At 34.2% G+C, this 24,350-nt stretch overlaps 1 protein-coding gene across 1 annotated transcript; it reads right to left on the minus strand.

Annotated features, from left to right (window-relative positions):
* Window positions 1–990: 990 nt before the first annotated feature.
* On the minus strand, window positions 991–22,449 carry LOC142619062 (TMV resistance protein N-like). Its single transcript, XM_075792141.1, has 5 exons — window positions 21,782–22,449; window positions 3,666–4,767; window positions 3,272–3,580; window positions 1,664–2,746; window positions 991–1,562 (listed from the first exon to the last, which is right to left on the minus strand). The coding sequence occupies exons 1-5, from the start codon at window positions 22,300–22,302 to the stop codon at window positions 1,011–1,013; spliced, it is 3,567 nt and encodes a 1,188-aa protein (XP_075648256.1). The 5' UTR covers window positions 22,303–22,449; the 3' UTR covers window positions 991–1,010.
* Between the last annotated feature and the right edge of the window lie 1,901 nt (window positions 22,450–24,350).

Consider the following 24,350-nt stretch of genomic DNA (forward strand, 5'->3'; position numbering starts at 1 on the left):
ATTATAAATGAGTGGACCCCAAGCCTCCAGCAAAAACCAATCTCACTCTCCCTCCCTCTCTCCCACCATCATGGCTTGCTCTTTAGTACCTCAACCCCAAATCCTCCTCTCCCACCACGATACCCATCCACAAACAAAAAACAATATGTTCATTCCACCATCATGGCTTGCTCTTTAGTACCTCAACCCCAACTCCTCCTCTCCCACCACCACCACAACCACCACCACTCCTCCACCACCCTCACTAGCCTCTCCTCCAATTGACACCACCATCACTAACCGTATCTTCATGGACTTCAGCCTCTGCGCCACTACTTTCCTCCCTAACACCAACCCAACTCTCTCCCCTAACCCCTCCACTCCTCTCTGCACCGAATCCTTCCTCTTAGGCTGCCTCATTCTTGGCCTTTATGGCCACCTCGTCCCTTTCACTGTCTCCAACATCAAGTCCATGTGGTCCTCCACTTTTTCTTCCTCGTACAAGAACACCCTTGTCCACAAAATCTTTCCACTAATATGGCTTAAGAGTTAAGAGCATTTGCATTGTAACATTATTCTTATTCATCAAAAAATCAAAAATAAAAAAGAATTAAATGGGGTGAGTTTTCTCTTTATGGCATTTACTACATTTTTCCAATTCCAGTATTGTTGTAAAATCAAATGGAAAGAAGTAAATTTGGGCCATTTTTCACCAAAGAGATCACTTTTTCTCAAGCCAGCCATGTGATTTCTTTTTCCAACTACATAGATGAACAAAAAATGATGAGCATAATACTTGTTGCACATATCTTCTCCAATCCTGGCAATGTGACAATTTCTGCTCACCAGTATTATTAAACTCAATGAATTTAAAAAAGAAATATATAGCTACAAAAAAAATCTGTTAAAGGGAGAAAGATATCAATGACTTACAAAAAATTCAGAGGAAAGAGTTTATCAACTATATAGCTTCATCAAAGCCACCACTTTCACTGGTTCCATTCTCATCACTATCATACTCATCAGGGTTTTCACTCAGTTTTGGTACCTTTTGCTGAATTTTCCAAATCATCCTCATAAGGAGTGATGCTACAGCTGCTGCTACTACACCCACACATAGTCTGGTTCTGATCTTCAATGTCTTGCTCATATACCCAACGGGCCCCGCATTTTGTAACCTCTAATCCTGGACCTTCAGTTTCAAGTCTAATCCCAATTTGACCCAATCCATTAGCATCTACTTTACTCCGATTCAAATTATAGGGATAGTGACCCAGGCAAAGATGACATGATTTAATCATACCAAATTCTTCCGAAAAAGGAAAGCCACTAAGTTGTCTTTCATCTCCATAGGCTTCCAAGTAACACCGAAGCCAATGCGTAAGTCTATAACCTTCCTCATAATCTAAATGAAGTTGGTGAAGTGGACGATGTTGGCGGAGTACAAAAACTGCACACACAATGACTCCCTTCAATTTATCTGAAGGCACTTGCAAATTCACTGAAGTCCCCACACTTTGATGCCTAAACCATTTCGGAATTTCTCCTCCAGGAATTATAATATCAGAAAAGGATTCATCTCCCTGAAACATACATAATTACAAAATCATTATATTTAGAACCTCACAAGCGAGAGAGAGAGAGAGAGAGAGAGAGAGAGAGAGAGAGAGAGAGAGAGAGAGACCTTAAATTGAATGTGCTGTCTTAGCGTTGTTAATAACATGTCACTGTAGTCTTCATTGTTAATCAATTTAACACAATTGAGAAGACAGAGGCCCGGATAAGGACCATCTTCAGGTCTTAATGGTAATATTTCCAGTGAGGTACAACCATCTGCATCAATATACTCAATATTTGATGGAAGCTCTGGCAAAGATTGAAGATGCGTGCAACCACATAGACGAAGAGTCTCCATATTAGATAGTCGAGTGGTGCTCTCAGGAAGACAAATAAAATTATTTCCCCTAAGATCTAAATGTGTTAAAGAGGACAAAAAACCAAGACCATCAGGGATTGCTTGAAGATTGCAATAACTTAGATTCAATTCGGTCAAAGACCATAAATTTGAAAGAGAATGCCCTAACATGCCCGTGGGATCTACTTTTCTTTTTCGCATTAAAGGAAAACTGATGAGTTTATATGATGATATAGATGATAAGCCTTCACATCCACGAAGAGATAGTACTTTGAGATTTTTTAAGAGAACAAAAGAAGAAGGTAATTCTGTTATAGCAGTTTCACTCACATCTAGCTCCTTAAGACCTTTGATATTCCCCAAATCCTCTGGCAGTTCATTAATTTTTGAGCATCCGGACAAAGTGAGAATTTTCAAAGACATCAAATAACAACAAACATTTGGAAGACTTGAAAGGCTTTTGCAGTCTCTTAGATCCAATTTAATAAGACCAGTTAAATGCTCCATTGACAATGGTAGATCTTTTATAGCAGTCTCATTCAAATAAAGTTCCAACAAATTTGACATATTTCCCATAACCTCTGGAAACTTCTTTAGTCTTGAACAACCAGAAAGAATAAAAATTTCAAGAGATTCCAAGTTGATCTTGAGTGGAAGGCTCTCAAGGCACTTGCAACCATTCAGATCCAATCGAATAAGCCATTTGAGATTTCCAAGAGATGCATGAACTTTAGATAGTCTTATACAACGTTGAAGAATCAACTGATTAAGCTTTGGAGCTCCACTAAGGTCCGACATCTCAATCAACTTTTGGGAGTCACTTAGGTTAACGATTCTTAACTTGTCTGTATTCTGTTATAAAACAAAAAAAAATTATTAGATAAACTCAAGTATTAATGAAAAGAAAGAATATACGCATTTGCTTGAGTGAAAATCTTGCCATTGACAATGGTAGATCTTTTATAGCAGTATCGTCCAAATAAAGTTCTGACAAACTTGACATATTTCCCACAACTTCTGGAAACTTCTTTAGTCTTGAACAACCAGAAATAATAAAAATTTCAAGAGATTCTAAGTTGATCTTGGGTGGAAGGCTCTCAAGGCACTTGCAACCATTCAGATCCAATCGAATAAGCCATTTGAGATTTCCAAGAGATGCATGAATTTCAGATAGTCTTATACAACGTTGAAGAATCAAATGCTTAAGCTTTGGAGCTCCACTAAGGTTCGGCATCTCAATCAAGTTTTGGGAGTCACTTAGGTCAATGAGTCTTAACTCGTTTAAATTCTGTTATAAAACAAAAAAATTATTATTAGATAGACTCAAGTATTAATGAAAAAGAAGAAAATACACATTTGCTTGAGTGAAAATCTTACCATAATTCCTTTCCACAGGTATTTGATGTGGCTGCAACGCATCCTGAGTTCAAAAAGTTTGTTTGGTTGAAAACTAGTTGGCATGGATTTAAAAGGATATCCATGCCATTCTATAATGCGTAACTCGTCAGAAAGATAACTAAGACTTTTTGGAAGTTGCACATTACCTCTAATGAGGCCATGTTGAGGTTGCACAAATTTAATTTTAAGCAATCTTAATTTTTTCATCTTTGAAAATACTTCATAATTTAAGTGTTCCTCTTTTTGAATAGAATTGTCTAGCATTATGCCTTCAACTACCTCCATTCCCTATTAATCAAGAACATTGAAATTAGAATAATTGATAAATACTTAGAAGAATTTGTAAACTTATGGATTAAATTTGTCAACTTACAGTATTTTTCTGCAATACATGAAGGACATCCTTATAAATCCACAACCTACTTCGTTCCCCTGGCTCTTTAGGGGACTCACGACGAACAATTTCTTGACCTAGTTTTTGAAGCAAATCATGCATCCACAAAATTCCATTTTCTTCAATGGTTATGAGAGATTTATCCACAAGGACACGAATATTGCAGTCTGGGTGGTAACCAAAACTTTCTAGTATATCTCTTATGAAATCTTTTTTCTTTCCTTTGAAAAAACATGCAATATCTAAAAATAGTTCTTTCTCTGTATCCATTAGCCCATCAAAACTTATTTGAAGTATTTTCATAATATTTCCATAAGGTTCAATATTTAGTTTATCTAGGGCACTTTTCCATTCATCCATTGTTTTATCGAACAATGAATTACCTAAAACATTAAGAGCTAAAGGAAGGCCATTAGCACATTTCACAAAATCCTTAGACAATTTTGCAAAATTTTCTTCAGGATTTGGATTCTTAAAAGCTCTCCTACTAAAAAGCTCCAAAGCTTCATCATCATTCAACCCCTTAATTGTATATACATCATCCACTCCATGTCTTCTCAACAAATGCCTATCTCTACTTGTTACAATAATTCTACTCCCAAGACCAAACCAATCATGTTTCCCTGCTAATGCTTCTAGTTGTTCTTCTCCGTTTACATCATCAAGAACTATAAGAACCTTTTTGTGGGATAGTCTATTCCCCATAGCACTGATTCCTTCACTAACATTCCATATATTTATTTCACTTTCCATAAGGATCTTAGAAAGAAGTTGTTTCTGTAAAGAAACTAGATGTTGATTATTAGTTTCTTCTCTAACATTAGCAATAAAGCAAGTGGCTTCAAAATTGCCAGATATTCTTTTAAAAATTTCTTGTGCAATAGTTGTTTTACCCATTCCACCCATCCAGCAAATCCCTACAAAGCGAACACCACCAAGCCCTTCATCTAAATATAAATTCAACATTTCCTTCATGCGAGATTCTATTCCAACAAGGTCCTTGAAAATAATATTTTGGGATATAAGATTCAATTCACCAAGTATCTTTTTAAGGATTTCTTGGATAACTATTGATTCATGCCTGCAAAGAAATTAGAAAAACAAAAAATTTCATGGTGGAATCTTCGTATATAATATATGAAAGTGGGAGCTCAATCAATAATTCAAATTAGATTCTAATGGCACTTCAATTCTTTTAACTACCCTATAATTCAACGTTATGTGCCTTTAGATTATAAATGCACTATAATTTTATGGTAAGTATCCTTCTTAGTATACTCTAATTTCGTATCAACTATTTTTATATTCAAATTTATGCATCTAAAATATGAATAGTTTGCATTCAAATTTATTATGAGTGTGTAAGGTCAGTTACATTTTAGGTAGCAACGATTAGGACCTTAACCTAATCCAGTGGACCCTAATGTAAGAGTAAGTAAAAATAAGTGGTTTGATTTAATTAGCATACATGATTAATGGTGGTTATTAATTTTATATACACACACACACACAAAAAGCAAAATAACTAGTTTTTTTTATTTATAAGAAGCATCGTAACTGGTTAATCATCAGTTTTTCATAAAAAAAAAAAAAAAAAAGTTAATCATACGTTAGAGTAACCTAAAAGCTAAGTCCTTATAAATATGTTAAGTCTTTAATTGAATTTCATGAAGGGTTATTGGGTAATTTCACTAGCGCACCTTATCAACCAATCAAATGAAGACACACTTAACACCAAAATATCATGCATAGTTTACACATGTGCTCCTCTTAAGGGTAAAATCAGCCACGTGGCGGGCCATGCAGAGGCCTAAGAAGAGCATTCTAATTTCTCGTCTCACAAAAGAACTAGATGGAAGAAACACACTCTCCATTCTCCAAGCTCTCTCCTCCAAGTTCTCCTCAAATTAAGACTCAAACTAGAGTGATTCTGGTACATTTCTCTCAAAGAACCGAGCTATGGGTAGGGGAAAATCCAAGTTTTTCACTCAATAATCCATGTAAGCTTAATATAATAGTTAGAATTAGCTTGATGTGTGGAAATCTCTTTTAGAAACTCTTTTTCAATTGGACATTGTTGGGAATAAAAGTAGTTATGTGAAGCTACATGTGGTTAGATAGTTTTGAGGACCCAGCTTTGCATGCGCATAAGATTGAAGGAAACAAGAGTTTAAATTATGGATTTTTGCTAAATGCAACTTATATGTTGTTCTTACTAATTAGTTGGATTAGGGTTCTTACTAATTAATCATTGCATGTGATTAAACAATTAAGAAAAATTATAGTTAGTAATTAATGTGGTGTTGATCACTGAATTTTAATTCTATGCCATGCTGATTAACATGCTTAACTGGCTTCCTATTAATATATTTTAACGTGTCTAGTACAAGTATAAAAATTCCCACATGAAAATAAGACCATTTGTAATTATTTTATGTGTAAATGTGTTAAAACTGTCACTGTGACAGATTCAAACATAACATGAAAAAAGTTGGATTAAACCCTATTTGGTGAATTTTTAGGGGTAGTTCCTATAGAAGCTAATATACATATGGTTGTAATGGAATTGGTCTCACAGCAATTGGATGAGTTTAAAAATTGAAAGTTTGGATTTGTGTGAAAACACAAGAGCTTGTTTAGACCCCAAATTAAAAATTATGGCTAGATTGCTTTTACTCTAACTTAAACTAAGTGTGGAATAAGAGTAAATGTGTGCGAACAAACGATAAAACTACTCTAAGTCATATTCATCAAATATCAACAGTAAAATGAAAGCTAAAAGAGTAGGGAAGAATGATGCAAACACAAGATAACACCGAGACGTGTTATCGAAGAAGAAACCGAAGAACTTGGCGAAAAACCTCTCCACCGCCCTCCAAGCGTCTACTAGAGAATAAGTTGGAGTACACGAATAACAAAAGACCCTTTAAGCTTAGTCTACCCAATGTACTTGGGCCCTCCAAGCTCCTACTACCAACTAACTTGACGAAGCCTTGTCTTCTGTAGCTTTCCCAAATCCCTCAATTCAGCCTAATTGCATCCGTCAACAATTGACTTCTTCTAATGCTTCTCAGCAGCACTAAAACCTCACTTTACACTTAGATTGAGTGTGGTAAGTATTTGGGCTATCAATCTCTCAAGGATATGGATAGGGAGAGGTAGGAGTAGAGGAAAACCACAAAGGAATGTGTAGATGATTGTGGATATAACAATCTCTAACTCTCAAGGGCAATATCTAGGGTTTTCTCTCTAAAAAGTACTCCTTACAATATGTGGGTAATGAGGGTATAAATAGTGTGGGTGAAGACTTGGTGGAGTAGAATAGACAAAATAGCAAAACAGAATGTTTCGCGAGTATTTTGCAAGAAGGCTTTACCCGCGAGTTACTCACGAAAACTCTAGCTATCATAACTCTTCACATAGTCATGTGCTCAACACGTGGCTTACTTCGCAGGTTAGCTTCTTGCGAAATCCACTTGATCTTCAATAAAAGCTTAAGTCTTCACACTCTTTCTCACACATAACTCTTATAGTAAAATCCCACATAAAATACAGGGAAAAATGATTGAAAAGAATTACAATCAAATTTGGTACGGAATTAAAGCCAACACAAAATAGTTGTAAATAACAACTTTATAAAAATGATAGTGCGATTTCTAGGTTGACTGCAACTCTGTTAGGGTAGATTTGAGTACGCTGGTTTGTATGATTTTTGGGAAATCATAGTTATATTCCTTTGCTCTGAAAATGTTAATAGAAATCTATAGGAGTCACTCTGTAAATTTTCAAGAAAATTATATGTGATTTGATAACCTATTGAAATCTTAAGTGAAGTATATGTTGCTAGAATAGGCAATTAGAAGGAAATGTACACCTAACTTTGGGATTTTGGGTGAGCTTGGTTCAGCTTTTTCAAACTGTGCTTTTCGAAATAGTGGCGGTTTTAAAAAGTACGGTATGAAACTGGGTTTTTTTTTTAAAGTAGAGTGTTTGGTAAAAACTATCAAAAAGTGCTTTTGGAAAAAGTTGAGTGTTTGGCTAATACTTATAAAAGTGACAATTTGAGTTGTAAATTACCAAAAAGGACAAGATATATATAAAGATAATTTTTTTTTTAATTACCTCTCTTAATGTAAGTTATGGACACAATATTTTCACAAAAATTTCACAATAAAATCTATATGACAAGTTGTTAATGGTAGAAAAAAAATAATAATGTCACTAGTAGGTCTAAATGAGAACTAATAACAACTTACTTTGTAAATTTTATTATGAAATTGTTATAAAAATATTCTGTCAATAGCTCTATTTTTTTAAAAGAAAAATAGTACTAATTTAAAAGTTTAGAGATATAATAAAATGTCACAATATTTTCACAATATTCTTTTTTTTTAGTCGTGGTCAATCCTAGTCTAATATTTTATTAATTTATTTAATTTTACTTTGACATATGAAAGATTTGATACCTCAATTATTGTGAAAATTTCTTGTGTTTTAACACAATTGTAATTTTTATTTAGTAAATTTCCTTACATGATATACACGTGTCCCACTCACTACCTTTATTTATTTATTTTTCCTTCACTTTTTTCTCATCCACCCGTTTCTTCCCCCATTCCCATCAAATATCTTTTCTTTTCCTCCACTCACCATCTTGTCTCTTCTTCAGGTCTTCTTCCTCACCCAAAATACGGTTCTTCTTCTTCAGCCAAAAGACAAGAAGAAAGAAATATATTACACAAAAAAATGAGAGAAGAAGAAGCCGCAACTGGAGAAGAAGAATCATGCAGTAGAAGAAGAAGCCTGCAGCAGTAGTGGGTTTATGTGTTTATGTTGGAATTGAAAATTGCACATTTGATTTAGAATTTTGTAGTTTGTTTGGTTGGTTAGAAGTTGGAGGAAAGGAAAAGAAAGAAGAACCACTACTACCTACACGATGCGATTCTTCTTTTGGACTTCTTGCAATTGACGAGGAGGGAGCATAGAGTGTAGAGAAATTCTTCTCCTACATGACGGTATTATTTTTTTTTAGAGATCTTGGAAAAATTGGGATTTCAAAATAAAAAAAGGGTAGTTTAGGGATAATGTTGAAAATGACCAACGGTAACATTTCAAACTTATTTGCATTTTCGGCAAAGCAGCTCCAAGGTCCAACATGAAAACGTGGTAGTCCTTCGTATTTGGAAAAGCTGCTTTTTGATAATGCGCGATGGAAATAATTTACCAGACACGCATTTTAGCTTTGGGGCTCGGAAACGCACGTTTTGGGCTCTAAAAGTGTAAACAAACGCACAATTTATTCCTAAAAGCTAAATCTATGGTTTTGGGTAATTATAGGGACTCCTACAAATCTAGTTAGGGTAAAGAATGAAAATCTATGGGAGTTGATAGCTAAGTTATGAAATGAATACCCTTTATAGGCTAGAATGGTACTAAGTAATGGAATTATAGGTCAAGACCAGATGGTGACTTCACTGCAAAGCTTTGAGACTTCAAGGTACTGCTCCAAGGTAAGGGAATGTGCTATGATCGTTTAATAGCCCATGTTTTGTAATTGTATTTGCCAAATGAGAAATGAATCAAAAACTTCTATACCACTTTCTCTGTACCCACTCCATGTATCACAAATCAAATCTGCCTTGTGTCTATTAATTCCTAAATTAAAGTTAGTGTTTCACTTTCCTTAAATAAAAGATTAAAAAATAAAAACCTTCTCATCCCCACTAGGGCCACTACCACTAAGCTCCTCCACTGCCACTAGCAAGAGACCATAACAACCCCAACCTCATAGACATCGCCACAACCCTAATCAAAAGGCTAAATTTAGTGCAAAATTCAAAACCCAAGAAGTACAACAAATCAAAAGGCTAAATTTAGGATTCTGTACTTCTTGGGTTTCGAATTTTGCACTAAATTTAGCCTCTTGATTGTTGTATTTTTTATACAAAACCACGTTAAACACCTTTAAATTCAACAAACTAAAACTAGTCTTCCTCTACCCCTTTCCCTTAACTTTTTAAGTAAAACAAATACCATTACCCCCAGAAACCCCAAAGCCAAAACCGACCCAAATTTGCTACCAATCGATCCCACTTTATGATTCAATATTTTCTGTGGCATTTAGGTTTTGTTGGTTGGAATTTTGAATGAAAATCATATTTTAATTTGTTGAATGGACCCATTTGGCCTTTTTCATGGACATTCTACAGTGCCTTTGAGATTGGAGTGATGTGTTAGGTTCTAAGACTTTAGGAACTAATGTATTAGGACTTCACTTAGTATTTGTTGACAAACCATGATCAAAATATATAGTCTAGGTTAGACTTGCTCAAATTTTGGTTTAATGTAAAGTTGGAATCGAGTAATTGCAGGAAATTACTATTGAATTTCTGCAAAGCTCGATCGATCGAAAATTAGATTCGATTGATCGAAAATCGTGCATTAGTAATTTTCTGCAGAATTCTCAAACCAGCCCAAGCCCATATGACGTGTAGGGTTAAGTGTTTCATTCCAAGTATAAAAGGAAAAACCCTAGCTACATTTTAGAAGTTTTTGTTGAGTTGTGTGTTGAATCTTTTGTGAGATATAAGAGGTGTTTACCTTTATACCTACACATAGAGTTATCAAGATCAAGATTCACATCAAGAACTTGATGATTGCTTAAGTTGCTGCATAAAGAACTTTCAATCTAAAACCTTTGAGTGGAGTCTCAAAGTCACAAGTAGGAGAACTTGTAGTTACTACAGATCAAGGAAAAAAGTAGTCTGTGGACTCGAAGCTGTCAGGTGGTCGTGGTAGTAAGTTTTCTACACGAAGTAGCAATAGGATGTTAGTGGTCTAAGTCTTATAGTGGATTTGTTTTTACCTTGAGGATAGCTAGGTTAAATCCTCTCCAAGTTTTTTATCAGTTTGGTTTTCCTAGGTCATCAGATCTGTGTGTTCTTTACTTTCCACATTATAATTGTTTTACACACATTGTTTTAACCTAGTTTTAATTAACAAACTTGCTAATCAATTTGGCTTAATATTAGGTTAAACATATTGTGTTAAGGGGTCTAAAACCTAACGTGGTGGTCTCTAGTTGTTGATGGCAGAGGAAGTTGTGGTGGTGGGGGATAACAAGGTTTTTTTTTTTTTTTTTTTTTTCTTAATCTTTTATTTTGGTGAAACAAAAATTTAAATTTAGGAATTAATAGACACATGGCAGATTTTGATTTGTGGTACATGGAGTGGTATAGAGAAAGTGGTATAGAAGATTTTGTTTCATGAGGAATATTCATGTTTTAGTAAAGTTATTCAAAGGTTGTATGTTAATACACGAGAATAGAAACAAATGTGTTTAAGAACAAAGCTGTTCGTGTTTATGCTTATGTTTCAATGAAATATACCTATTTTATTAAAAACTATACCATATGTTTTATAGTGAGTTATGAAAGGTAAATCATGTGCATATGAAAGATGTTCTAAACCCTGTTTTGAAAGTAAAGAATTTTCAAGAAATGAGAATTATGGAAAGATGGATCCAATCATTGTAACATTGTACTAGGCATTGGTCAGGGAGAACTTCATATACTTGAAAAATGTACCCAGATGTTTGTACTTGGGGAGTACCTGACATAGAGTCATATGACAATTGTACTTGGATGTTTGTACCTGGGGAGTTCCTGGCACAGAGTCAAATGAACCATACCTAGATGTTTGTACCTGGTGAGTACCTAGCATAGAGTCAAATGGCTAGCCTTAAGGGTCAGGTAATTTAGTTTACGAAATGATTTAGATGATTATGATCCAATACTTTTTATGATCTAGTAGTTTTTCAGTATGTTTGACAATCTTGAGTTTTGACAGTTTCGACTTCAGATTCATGAATTTCACATTTTATGTTCGGTTATGAGATTTGCATAGGCAATTTTAGTGTATGGGAGTTATTTTTTTCATGAATGGTTTATGAAACCCAAGTTATATGTTCAAAGATAATGCTTTCCAAAACTTATGATTTCATGATATATATGCTTACGAGTTATGTTTCTCAAAGGAGACTTAGAACACGCTATGAAGCTTATGATTCGTGTTTTCATAATGAAGTTGATGAAATGTTATAATTCAAGAAAGTTTATACTATGTTTTATGCAAATTCATGAAACCATTTTAGCATGAACCCGGTTTTTAAGCGAGTCATATCCATTTGTGCAAATTATTTTGTTTATCATGCATTTCATGCATGTTATTAAATGCTTATGCCACACATCCCTTATTGAGCAAGTGGAACACTCACCCTTCAACATTTTCAGTTAGCAGGTACTCTTTTGCAGCTTAAAGTAGAGGCTTAGTACATAAGTACAGTTAGCTGTGTGGTACAACAAGTTTAGTTCTGTAATGTAATTCTATTGTGTAGTTTATTGTGAGGTTGCACCAAACATTTTAGGTTGTAATGATACTTATGATGGTGTTTTTTTGTTTTTTTTGAGAACCTTATGATGGTGTTAGTCTTTCACTGTTATGCATTTTGGAGTTCATGAAAAATTTTCATACTCAAGTTAGTTGGTTCGTATTAATATCAGGTGTAGGGTTGATATTAGCATGCCAGTCCAATTAAATCCATGGTTTGGATTTGGGTCATAACAATATATATATATATATATATATATATATATATATATTATTGTGGATGTTCTTAATTGTATGCAAGAGTTTTACGCTAGTATAGTATAAATAAAGGAGACCAAACATTCAAAATACAACCTTAGCTTCATGCAATACAAAAAAAAATACAAAAAAAAGGAATTCGGAAATCTTATAATATAGCATAGTAATTGAGGTTTGATTTTTTTAGCACATTATATAATCTAAGTGAGAACCATGTGTTTCTTTGTGGCTAATACAGTTTAATAAGTTGAGTGTTCTTAAGTATCTAAGTGAGAACCATGTGTTTCTTCATGGACGGTTGCAAATCAATCAATCATCAATATATATATATATATATATATATATATATATATATATATATATAGGGTTAACTGGTTAGGTTTATCACTGCTCTAGGAAGTTTATCACTGTTTCAAATCTCATTGTTGTATACTCCTTGTTCAATAATGGAACCACTGTTCCGTCTTCATAGTTGACCAAAAGTCCTGGAAAGGGATGTCTGTTTTCATATACTCTGGAGCTGCTTCCAAAGTATTCTTCCCATTTGGCTTGCATAAGAAAATTATCAATATCATCTGAATCGTCTGGATTAGGGATAGTGGTTGTAACCAGAACTTTGAAATGTTTAAACCAAAGATTCAGAGACTCGTTCATAGCCTTGCTTCTCAGAATATGAGATTGTAAATCTGAAGGCAAGTTGGCAGTGGCACTTCTTAGAGTAGCTCGAGTCTTAAGACTGAGCCTGGCATAATCAGTGCCCATGATAGTCATTCTATCCATTAAATGGATATCCTCTTTGCCAGAGAGTCATTGTCCACTTACTAGTGGTATCAAATATTGCTTTCTCTTTATCTTGCCAAGAAAGGTTTGAATCATTTGAAATTTTCAAATAATTGTTAAAAAACCTTTTGTTTTTAAAACTGATGGATGCAGAGATGCAAATTTTTTTATGATGAATGCATGATAATGACTGGGGTTGATTGGGGTCAAAAGAATCATCAATTATTCTGGTTGAATCAAGATGCTGGGCTTGATTATAAGATGGAAAAGTTTGGATGGTGACAGTACTGAGAATTTTTGATATAGAAGGCGTAGAAGGGTGGTCCCCATTATTGGAGGAGAGTACGGTAGGTGTGAGTTCACAGATTAGGTGTCTATCTCATTGTTGTATACTCCTGTTTCAGATCTAAATCAACCCCAGATCTCATTGTTGTATACTCTAAGAAGTGCTCCGACATTCATGTTCGTTCTCATGCACTTGTAGTATACTCTGTATATCAAGGCGATTTGACTAGTTCCCTACGTCATGAGGGTTCCATGGGTCTTGATATTAAGTGTGAGGGCTTTGATAACAGTCGTATCATGGATGTGGATAGTGAAATCTGGGAAACAGTCAAAATGGACTGGTCCTTTGCTAAGGCTAGTTTCTATGGTTCCTAAAAGGCTGTCATTAAATCTGATGTGACCAGCATCTCTGAGGGCCATGAGGATTGAGATGTTCAAACCTCTTCTGGTAAGCGGTTTAACTCCTACCTAGACTAAACCTATGTGTAGGAAGTTATGACCTTTGTCCCTATGTGCTTGAATGGTTGAAGGGGATAACAAGTAACACGTTTCGTACTCCTTGTTTATACCATAAACTTGTTCTATGGTTTTAACATGGTAATCTGTCTTGAAGGCTTTTTTCCAAGACCATGAAGACTTATAGATCTGGTTGGTGGCTACTTTAGGGATATTCCAATCTCCTATGCTTAGCCACCAACCAGATCTATAAGTCTTCATGGTCTTGGAAGAAAGCCTTCAAGACAGATTACCATGTTAAAACCATAGAACAAGTTTATGGTATAAACAAGGAGTACGAAACGTGCTACTTGTTATCCCCTTTAGCCATTCAAGCACATAGGGACAAAGGTCACAACTTCCTACACATAGGTTTAGTCTAGGAAGGAGTTAAACCACTTACCAAAAGAGGTTTGAACAGCTCAATCCTCATGGCCCTCAGAGATGCTCGTCACATCAGATTTAATGACAGCCTCTTAGGAACCATAGAAACTAGCCTTAGCAACGGACTAGTCCATTTTGACTGTTTCCCAGATTTCACTATCCACATCCATGATACGACTGTTATCAAAGCCCTCACACTCAATATCAAGACCCATGGAACCCTCATGACGCAGGGAACTAGTCAGATCGCCTTGATATACAGCGTATACTACAAGTTCATGAGAACGAACATGAATGTCGGAGCACTTGATAGAAGAGAAAGAGGTGAGACAACCCTCATCCAAATGACTGACCCAAGTGCCAAGATTCAGGTTCCAAGAACCCTAAAGTGGACAGAGGTCACATTCCCAGCCAATTGGACTTTAGAGAATGAAAACCATACTCTACAGATCCAAAACCCAGCCTAGAATCCAGATCTAGAATTTGTCCAACAGCTAGCCGACGACATGGTTAGGTTAAGCTTTGACAGATCTAGGCTTAGTACTCCTCTAGACTATGAGTGTAGACCACCTCTGGATACATCTTGGTTTATATCCCTAGCAGATCTGCACCAACCCCATAGGCAATCACCTATCTACCTTAGAGATAGATCTGCATCACAGTGTAGCTCAACCAGACCTTTAGGATCACCCTTCCCAAGGTCTAGAAGAGATTTAGGTGCACAACTTCAGGGAGTTAAAACCAATTCCCAACTTACCATACCTTGCTACACAGCCAAACAGGATTCGATTGTCAATGAAGAAGACGATCGTGAGCAATCCCCCCCATCCCCATCTGGAACTGATATGGAACAACCTCTATTTCAGCAAGAGTCCATAGATCCCTAGCTTTTGGTTTTAAACAAAGAATTCGTTCCTGACCTAGAAGAATTAGGAAAGGAATTTAGTTTTGAGGAAACAGAACTAAAAGAGAAGCCTACAAAGCCAATTACACCAGAGAGCAAAAAGAAAAAGTATTTGAAGCATGGACGGCATCCATGAGGGAAATATCTCGTAATGTCCCATTTTTCATATACTTTGAAAGGTATTTTGGCCAGCACAAGCAGTTTTGTGTTCTCACCAGAGCATGGACCATAGAAGGAACCAGTGCAACTAAGGAAGTTGTCAGGTCCAGCCATCCACCCCTACAAGCCATAACCTTTAGTCATCGCAAAAAAGAGATAGTAGCCTCTCCCTTCAAAATCTCTACTGATGGGCACCAACCAATCAACAAAGTGATTGAGCAAAATAACTATACCAACCAGTGTCTAAATGTTATAGGAAAACAACTTGACAGGATAGAAGATAGGATCGAAAACAAGGTTATCCTCCAGCCAGGAAGCTTTAGTAAACCTATCCAAGCTATAGAAAAACCTAGTCAAGTTACCCACAACTAGGCACACCAGCCTCAGTTATCCTAAGGACAAAATAGCTTTAGAAATAGTTGCCCAGAAATTAGAAGAGGTTGTAAAGAAGGAACCAGCCACCCCTTCATCAGTTACAACTGACCAGCTTCACGTTTTAGACAACCAGGCAGCCTCTAGCAGTTCTAGCCAAGCCTCTAACCAGGAAATAGAACAACTAGAAAATCAATTTCAAGATTTACAGGTAAAACGGCTTTACCATCCCAACATTAATCCAACCAGCTCAACCGAGAATTGGTACCCTAGACCAACACCCCCTGACCTCCAATACGAGGAAAGGAATGTAAGTAACCAATTTTCCGTATCATCTGGTAGACTCTATGAATGAAATATAGATGGTTTATCAGAACAGGAAATCCTAAACAAAATCCAGCATATGACTATGGTTGCCAACAACTACCTGGACGAAGGCCGTCCTCACAAGGAAGTCATTGAAATGATGGTTTTAGGATTCACAGGAAAACTCTTGCAATGGTGGAACAACTGCCTAACAGAAATGTCTAAAGAAGACATCAAGCATGCAGTTCAAAAAGATGAGGAAGGAACCCCCATCTTCAACGATGCTGAACAAGGAGTTCCTGATGGAGTCAATACCCTGATCTACATGATCATGAAACACTTTATAGGAAAACCTAGCAATATCACATCTAGGATTTACGAGCAGCTAAGTAACCTTAGATGTAAGACCCTAGGAGACTACCAGTGGTATGAAGATATCTTTACTACCAGAGTCATGCACATGACTGATTGCAACTCTCCATTTTGGAAGGAGAAATTCATTAATGGTTTACCAACGCTTTTTAGCCAAAAATTCAAAGAAACCCTTTGCAACCCCTTAGGTGTCATAGATTATGATAACCTAACCTATGGAGACATCTCTAGCACCATTCGAAGCGAAGGAATGAAGATGTACAGAGATCTCAAAATCCAAAGCCAAATCAACAAGAACAAAGCCAAGTACGAAATGGGACATTTTTATACACAGTATGGCTTGCCTTCTGTCAAAACTTCCAAGAGGAAATCTAAGCACAAAGGAAAAGAATCCTTTGACAAATCCTATAGGACAAAAGCAACCAAGTATTATAGAAAACAGAAGTATAAACTGATGATTTCTATAAGAAAGGAAAATCCAAGGAATACATTCCACAAGCATCAGGCAAATGTTACAATTGTGGAAAGAAAGGTCATTTCAAGAGCGAGTGTAGGGCTAAGGCCAAATCCCTTATCAATACCCTCATTAGTGATCAACCTAGCAAAAATGAGATTTTCAAGTTACTAGAACTTGACCACTCAGGTAGTGAGTCATTCAGCAATGCTAGTGACAGTGAACTCAAACATATAGGTCATCCTCTAAATCTCCTAGAACTAGTACCTTTAGTGGTTCAGATGAACCCACACCATGCAAAGATAATTGTTGTAGGAACAAAACCATCAATATTCTTAACAGACAAGAAGAACTCCTTTTAGACCTCATAGAGGCGATAGAGGATCCTATCATCAAAGCTTAAAAGCTTACCCTTTTCCATCAAACCTTAGTGAAGGAAACCAGCAAACTTGGACTAAGGATCCACCAACCCAAGGTAGATTTAGAGCAAATCTACAATCGGTTTACCCAGTCCAAGAAGGAAGTTACAATCAACGACCTTTAAAAAGAAATTAAGGAGACTAAATCAGAAGTTAGAACCCTAAAGCAAGAACTAACAATTCTAAGGGTTGATTATGATCTTCTTAATCGAAGAGTCCAACTTTTGGAAAACACTTTTCATCAAAACAATGAGGAAGGCCCCTTATTCCAGAACCCCTCTAATGATGAAGTTGATTAAACAGCTAACCCTACAACTGACCTTATCTAAGAACCCTCAACAGAATTATTCTTAGATACCATCAGTAGGATTAACTTCCATAAATGGCATTCCAAAGTCAGGATTGTCATCAACAAAGATTTTGAATTTGAGGTCATAGCCTTAATAGACTTAGGTGCTGATCTTAACTGCATTCAAGAAGGAATCATTCCCTCCAAATACTTTAAGAAGTCTAAGGAGCGGTTGACATCTGCAAGTGGCGGAAGAATGCAAATTGAATTCAATCTCCCACAAGCTGAGGTTTGCCAGGGCGGCATATCCTTCATGACAAAATTTGTCCTTGTTAAAAACATGACAGACAGGGTTATCTTAGGAAATCCTTTTTTGTTTTTGTTATACCCTTTCATCACAGACAATGAAGGAATCACAGCCCATCCCTTTGGTCAGTCTATCAAATTTGAGTTCATAAGAAGCCCTGAACCTTGGGAAGTCAGCTCCCTCCAGAAAGCTTCTATATAAAAAATTCTCAGTACTGTCACCATCCAAACTTTTCCATCTTATAATCAAGCCCAGCATCTTGATTCAGCCAGAATAATTGATGATTCTTTTGACCCCAATCAATCCTAGTCATTATCATGCATTCATCATAAAAATATTTGCATCTCTGCATCCATTAGTTTTAAAAACAAAAGGTTTTTTAACAATTATTTGAAAATCTCAAATGATCCAAACCTTTCTTGGCAGGATAAAGAGAAAGCAATATTTAATACCACTAGTAAGTGGACAATGACTTCTTCAGTAGAGAAGAAGAACAAGGGGAAAGCACCCGCAAGGGACTATCCTCAAGACAGAAGACTATCAGCGGGACAGTCTCTTGTAATGCATAAAGGCGCATCCTCTACCAGCCATAGAGGATCAACATCCCTTCAGGAACTTGTCACTCCAACGGTGACATATTTCACTGGTGATATGGCTATTGTTTTACAGGAAGTTATATATATATATATATATATATATATATATATATATATATATATATATATAAGTAGAGACCTCATGCAGGAAAGCATGAGGTTTTGCCATGTGGCGTATTCTATGAAGAGAATTGAAATATTCTTAAACCACATTAGAGATAAGAACAAATTTAAAAATAGTGACTCTTTATTTCCTTTGGTTTAATCTTTTAAGACTACTTTTTGTTACATTTTTTATTCAATGTTTTAAGACTATAATTTGTTTCATTTGGTTCAATGTTTCAAGACTTTTCCTCTCTCTGATACACAAAAAAACTTTTTTGCATTTCCATTCAAACTTTTCACTTTTACTCCTTTATATACACATGCTTACAGTCTTTCATGCCATCCCATCTTAAATACACTCAGACAAAAAATGATATCATTTGCCTTCAACCTTCCAACAACACCTACATAACTCCAACATTGCAGTACTAGCTAGTTGTATCTAGCCCGTATGAGTAGGCTATGACCGAGGAAGGGGGCTTGCATTTTTATTCAATGATGGTAGCTTACGTGTTTGATGTTGAAGTCAGACGTTGTGGATTTTGTGAATGTTGTGATTCACTTAGAGTCTTTGGGTGTTTGAGCCTTTGGTTTGCGAAAGTTATAAATGTATTTCATTTTAGAACTAAAGAAAAAGAAACATTCTAATTGATTATTTATAAAGTTAGCTAGTTTTTATATATTTGTGTTAAAACTCATACTTTGTAGGTTTCTTTGTACGGTTTTTACTATTATTTTGTGCGGTATGAGCCATAGTGATAAAAAATAAAAATTGATGATGCTTTCAAAGTATTTTCACTTTAAAAAAAAAAAAAATTATACGGAAGTCCAACTAAAGATAATTAAATTTTGATAAATGGATGTGTTTTTAGCCAATTTCTCTTTGTGTAATCACATTCTCTTTATGTTGATACTTATAAATGATTTCCTTAATTTCATTGAAATAATGAATTGGGTGTTTGTGATTGAGATCTCCATATTTGGTTGTGAGAATAAAGTGGTTAAGGAAGTGTTTGAGAAGTCACTTAAATTTATGTAATTTTAGGATATAAAAGTATCTTATGCTTTAAATTCTTATTTGTAGATTTCAAAATCATTTAATCAGTTTAAAAAATAAAATCTACTTTTAACAATAAATATTATAATATGTTGTAGTCTTATAGTGAAATAATTTTTTTTAATAAAATATGAATTAAGAAAATCAAGTTTCAACTTTCAAAGTATTCAACCATATTGTGGGCAAACATGAATATTATACAATAAAATAAGTATTATATGTACAGGTCTTTATATATATATATATATATATATATATATATATATATATATATATATATATATATATATATATATATAATTTCAAATGAAATTGTAAAGTAGTCCATGTATCGTGTGGAACATCATCTAGTCATACTAATAGCCATTTAAACCGAAATTTACATCTTTCAAAATGCTTCTCATTTCTTTATTCCATTGACAATTGCTTAGATTTTACAAGTTTCTTGATTTTTAATAATTACTTATTAAATTCTTCGTTTTAACATTACCGTAATATTTTTTTTTATTATTCTTTTTTTATTTATCGATCTAACTCATATGTATTTTTAATTTTTCCATTTATCTTTAAAATCAACAAATTTTCTCTTCTATATTTGAATATTCAGGAAATGAGCAAATGCCCCCAATTTGTTTCTTTTCTTAGTTAAATTCAACAACATTTTTTCAAAAAGTAATTAGTTGTACATCACAAGGAAGACAAAAAGTTGAGGATTTTATTGTAATTTTCTTGAATTGTATTTTTAATCATTGTGACTTCGTTGGATTTAAGTAAAAAAAGTAACGGATTATGAGTATTTTCTTATTTTTCAAACATAGAGGAAAGAATTGGTTGGTTTCAAAGATAAGAGGCAGAATTGTGAACTATCCCAAACATAAATAGGGGAAAAAGGTAATTCCAGTAATTGATTTATAATGTAAATAGACCCAAATGAGGAAAAATAAATAAGGGAAAGAAAGATATATGTATTATACCTGTTAGGTCTTTAGTTGTTGGCTAATTTCATGACAAATATTTTTGTATTTTGTTTATCTTAATTTTCATGTGCTCATGTATTTCATGGGTTTTCATTTTGTATTGGGTTGGTAAGGTGAAGTTGTCAAAGTGCTAAAATGAAAGTAAGTTGCTGAGGTATTTCGCTCTTACAAACTTCATCGCAAGAAGTGAACTTAAAAGTTGAATTTGAAAAACAATTAACTAGTGTGTTTGTCCCTCTCTTGTACAACATTTCGAAAGAGCGAACTTATGAAAATCTGAGACAATATATTCTATAATTTTTTTTCTTTGCAAGTTCAGCCTCTTAGCCTACATATATATATATATATATATATATATATATATATATATATATATATATGATCCCATTTCCCCTGATTTTATGACTTGAATTTCTATTTGAAGAGCTAGAGAGAACCCATAAACCCCAGAGCTTAAACCTTCATCATTCTCTCTACCTTCAGTTGGCTAATCACTTAAACTATTGGGTTTTAAATTGTACAATAATTAGCTTAAAACTGACATTAGCTATAAAACTTTGGTCTAAAATATAAATCACTGATTTCTCAATACCAAATGTATGTAGATGATCGCTCTCAAGGAAAAGAGAAAGTTGATCACTATTGATAATACCAAAAAAAAAAAAACCGGTTGGTAAAAATAATATGGGCATGAACGTATGAGAAATCTACCATGAAAAGAAGTATATATAGGATTAGAACCTACTTATAACAAACTTTGGAAATAACTGCTGATTAAGTAGATTTCTAAACACATTTTTCCTCTTATGAGTCTTGTTACGCTTTTGAGATAAATAAGTATTAGACATATTCAACTAAAAGGAGGCAAGCATTTGATTTGAGGCTTAATTGCTAAGTTTGTGTCTTTATTTGTATATATTGCGTAAATACCAAATATACATATACTACCATGCTTCAAACTACCCAAAGGTTCTTCAACCAGGGTCCAATTTGAGATTATAATGTCCTAATTAAGTTCATAATATAAACACAGAAGATAAACTGAAATTTTCTCTAGTTTGATTGACTAGAAAAAGTAAATAAAATTTTTCTTGTTAATCCATGGGAAAGTCAGCAAAATTTTAGTGTAGAAAATTATGATATTGATAATAGTATGAACAAAATTACTCTAAAAAAGACAAATGTTACCTATCATGCAAATGCCATCCAGATATATGACCTAAGTCTTTCAAAGCAGCTTTCCACATTTGCACATTTTCTGTGTTAACTCTGGTATCTTTCTCATGTTTAGCAAAGGCTTCAACAAAAGTGCCTCTCTGATTCCTTACATCAGAGGGATCCACATGATAAAAGACAGGCAAAACTGTCAATTTGGTCTTTTTCATGCATTCAAATATTTTTGCTAATTCAGTTAAACACCACCTTGAAGAAGCATAGTTTGTTGAGAGAACGATTATAGCATACTTGGATTCTTCTATTGCTTTCAAGAGCTCTAGAGAAATATACTTTCCTCGCTCAAGTTTTTCATCATCCCTGAAGGTGATAATACCCTTTTGTTTTAAAGCAGTATAGAGATGATCAGTGAAATTCTTGCGGGTGTCAACACCGCAAAAACTGAGGAACACATCATATTTCCATTGAGGGCAAGAAGAAGAAGAAGATGGTGAAAAAGTTGAAGAGGGGGAGGAGGAAGTTGCTTGAGTGGCCATGGAAGCAATTGGTAACCTACTAGCTTGTTAAGCGGTATGTTGCAGAGTTAGAGAATGGGAGCAACTGTAAGAGACTTTAAATTTCTCTAGCAAGGCTTTGGTTGGTGATATATGCAATTGTTTCCCTGGTTTCCACGTCCCCAAAATGTAGTCAAAACGGGTGAACTTCTAGGTGACCAGCTATGAACTTCTTTTTGGTTGAAGACCAGCGGTGAAGTTTCCCACTTGCTTTTGTTTTGTCTATCAAGTTGGCCATTTTCACACCATAAATTCTAGCTTTTTTGTTCTTGTTCTGACCGTGCCGGACAAGTTAAGTAAGTGACATTTCACATTTGTCATTGTATTTTGGACTTTCAAACCCAACTAAATTTGCTGTTTTTTCACGTGGACTACAACTATGCAGACCTTTTCTTTCTTCTTGATTTTATTTTTACTATCAAATTCAAACCGACTTTTGTAGCTATTTTCACATGGGCCCCATTTGTGCAGACTTCCATATGCACAGGAAAATACCTGGAAGCTATCCAAAATAATAATAAAGAGAAAACACCTGGAAGAGGAAGACAAGGGCCACTTTCACATTGCACTCACTCAATATATCACAATTTATCAAAATGGTTTACCCCGAGTCGTGAAAAAAAAGGGTGATAAGTTGATGTAAAAAATGGTGAACAAGTTTCTACCCTTTCAACTACTTAAACATATGGTAAAATTGAGTATAAAATTGAATTTATACTTATATTTATTTGAATGGATTACTCTTTAAAAAAAAAAAAAAAAACTAAAAGACAAAGTTTGTTTGTAACCAATGGCTACAACTTCTACTGAAAAATTAACATATGTATATATTTTGGAAATATATTTGCTGAAATGCCCATTCTTTATGCTCATAACATACATATTAAATTTCATGTCAATCAGTTGTTATTTACTATTCGATCTATAAATTTATTTTTAATGCATAATTTTAGATTAGAAAAATTTGAAATTTAAACATTTAATTGATGATATAACTATTGATTTTTATTCTTCTAAAAATTTTGCAATCAACACATAAGAAGAAAATGTAATCTAACCTCGCATTATTGAAAATTCACATCTAATAAAAGAATAATTAGTGGAGTTAGAGCCTTTGGCAAACTTTGTCCTAAAATAAAAAGGAAATGGTTAGCAAGATAAAACTATAAAGATGAAATGATATATGTAATTTTCTATTAATCAAGTGGCCATCCACTCTGTAACTATAATTTCTTCAATATAATATTGCAGTTATGCTATTATGCCAATAAGTAAGGTGATCTTAATAAGATAATACCTCAGTCATAGAAAAGAAAACAAATTGGATTATAGGAAATAGAATTTTACCTATTCATTGACATAGTATTTCTATATCTTCTTATGCTTCACTGGAAGTGGATGGCACATGCATATGGAATCTAATTTTTTTTTTTCCAAAAAAAATAAAAATGTATGAGTAACCTCTTTCTCACGTGGTAGATGGGTCAAAAGTTCATTTTCTATGAACTATCAATTAATTTTTTATTAGAGTTAGTGGGCATCCCACTATAAATTGTCGCATATAGTCTATCTTCTTTATTTTATTATCAAACCAACTTTTAATTTTTTCAAAGGAAAATACCTTCATCTATGCAAACCTGCATATGCACAGGAAAATACCTGGAACCTATCCAAAATAAAATAAACAAAAGGAAAACGGAAAATGCTATGAAAACATGAAGGTAAGGGCCACTCGCACACGGAATCTAATACAAAATGCACTCACTCAATATCATAATTTATTAAAATTGAAAAATAATTTCACTTTGTAATATGGGATACTTAATTCAACAATAATATCTTTACTTTTTTATAAAAAGTAATAAAAGTAATACAAATTTTATTTAAAAAAATTATTAGTAGATATGATAATAATGAATGTGATTGTTACGAATTCACCAAGATAATAGATGAGTATTTGAAAACTTTTTTGTTATTGATAATTTGTAAGATTATGCTTCACTCTTTTTTTCCTTTTTCTGTCTCTTTCT

Source organism: Castanea sativa, chromosome 12, assembly GCF_040712315.1.
Source record: "Castanea sativa cultivar Marrone di Chiusa Pesio chromosome 12, ASM4071231v1".
NCBI classification, from domain to species: domain Eukaryota; kingdom Viridiplantae; phylum Streptophyta; class Magnoliopsida; order Fagales; family Fagaceae; genus Castanea; species Castanea sativa.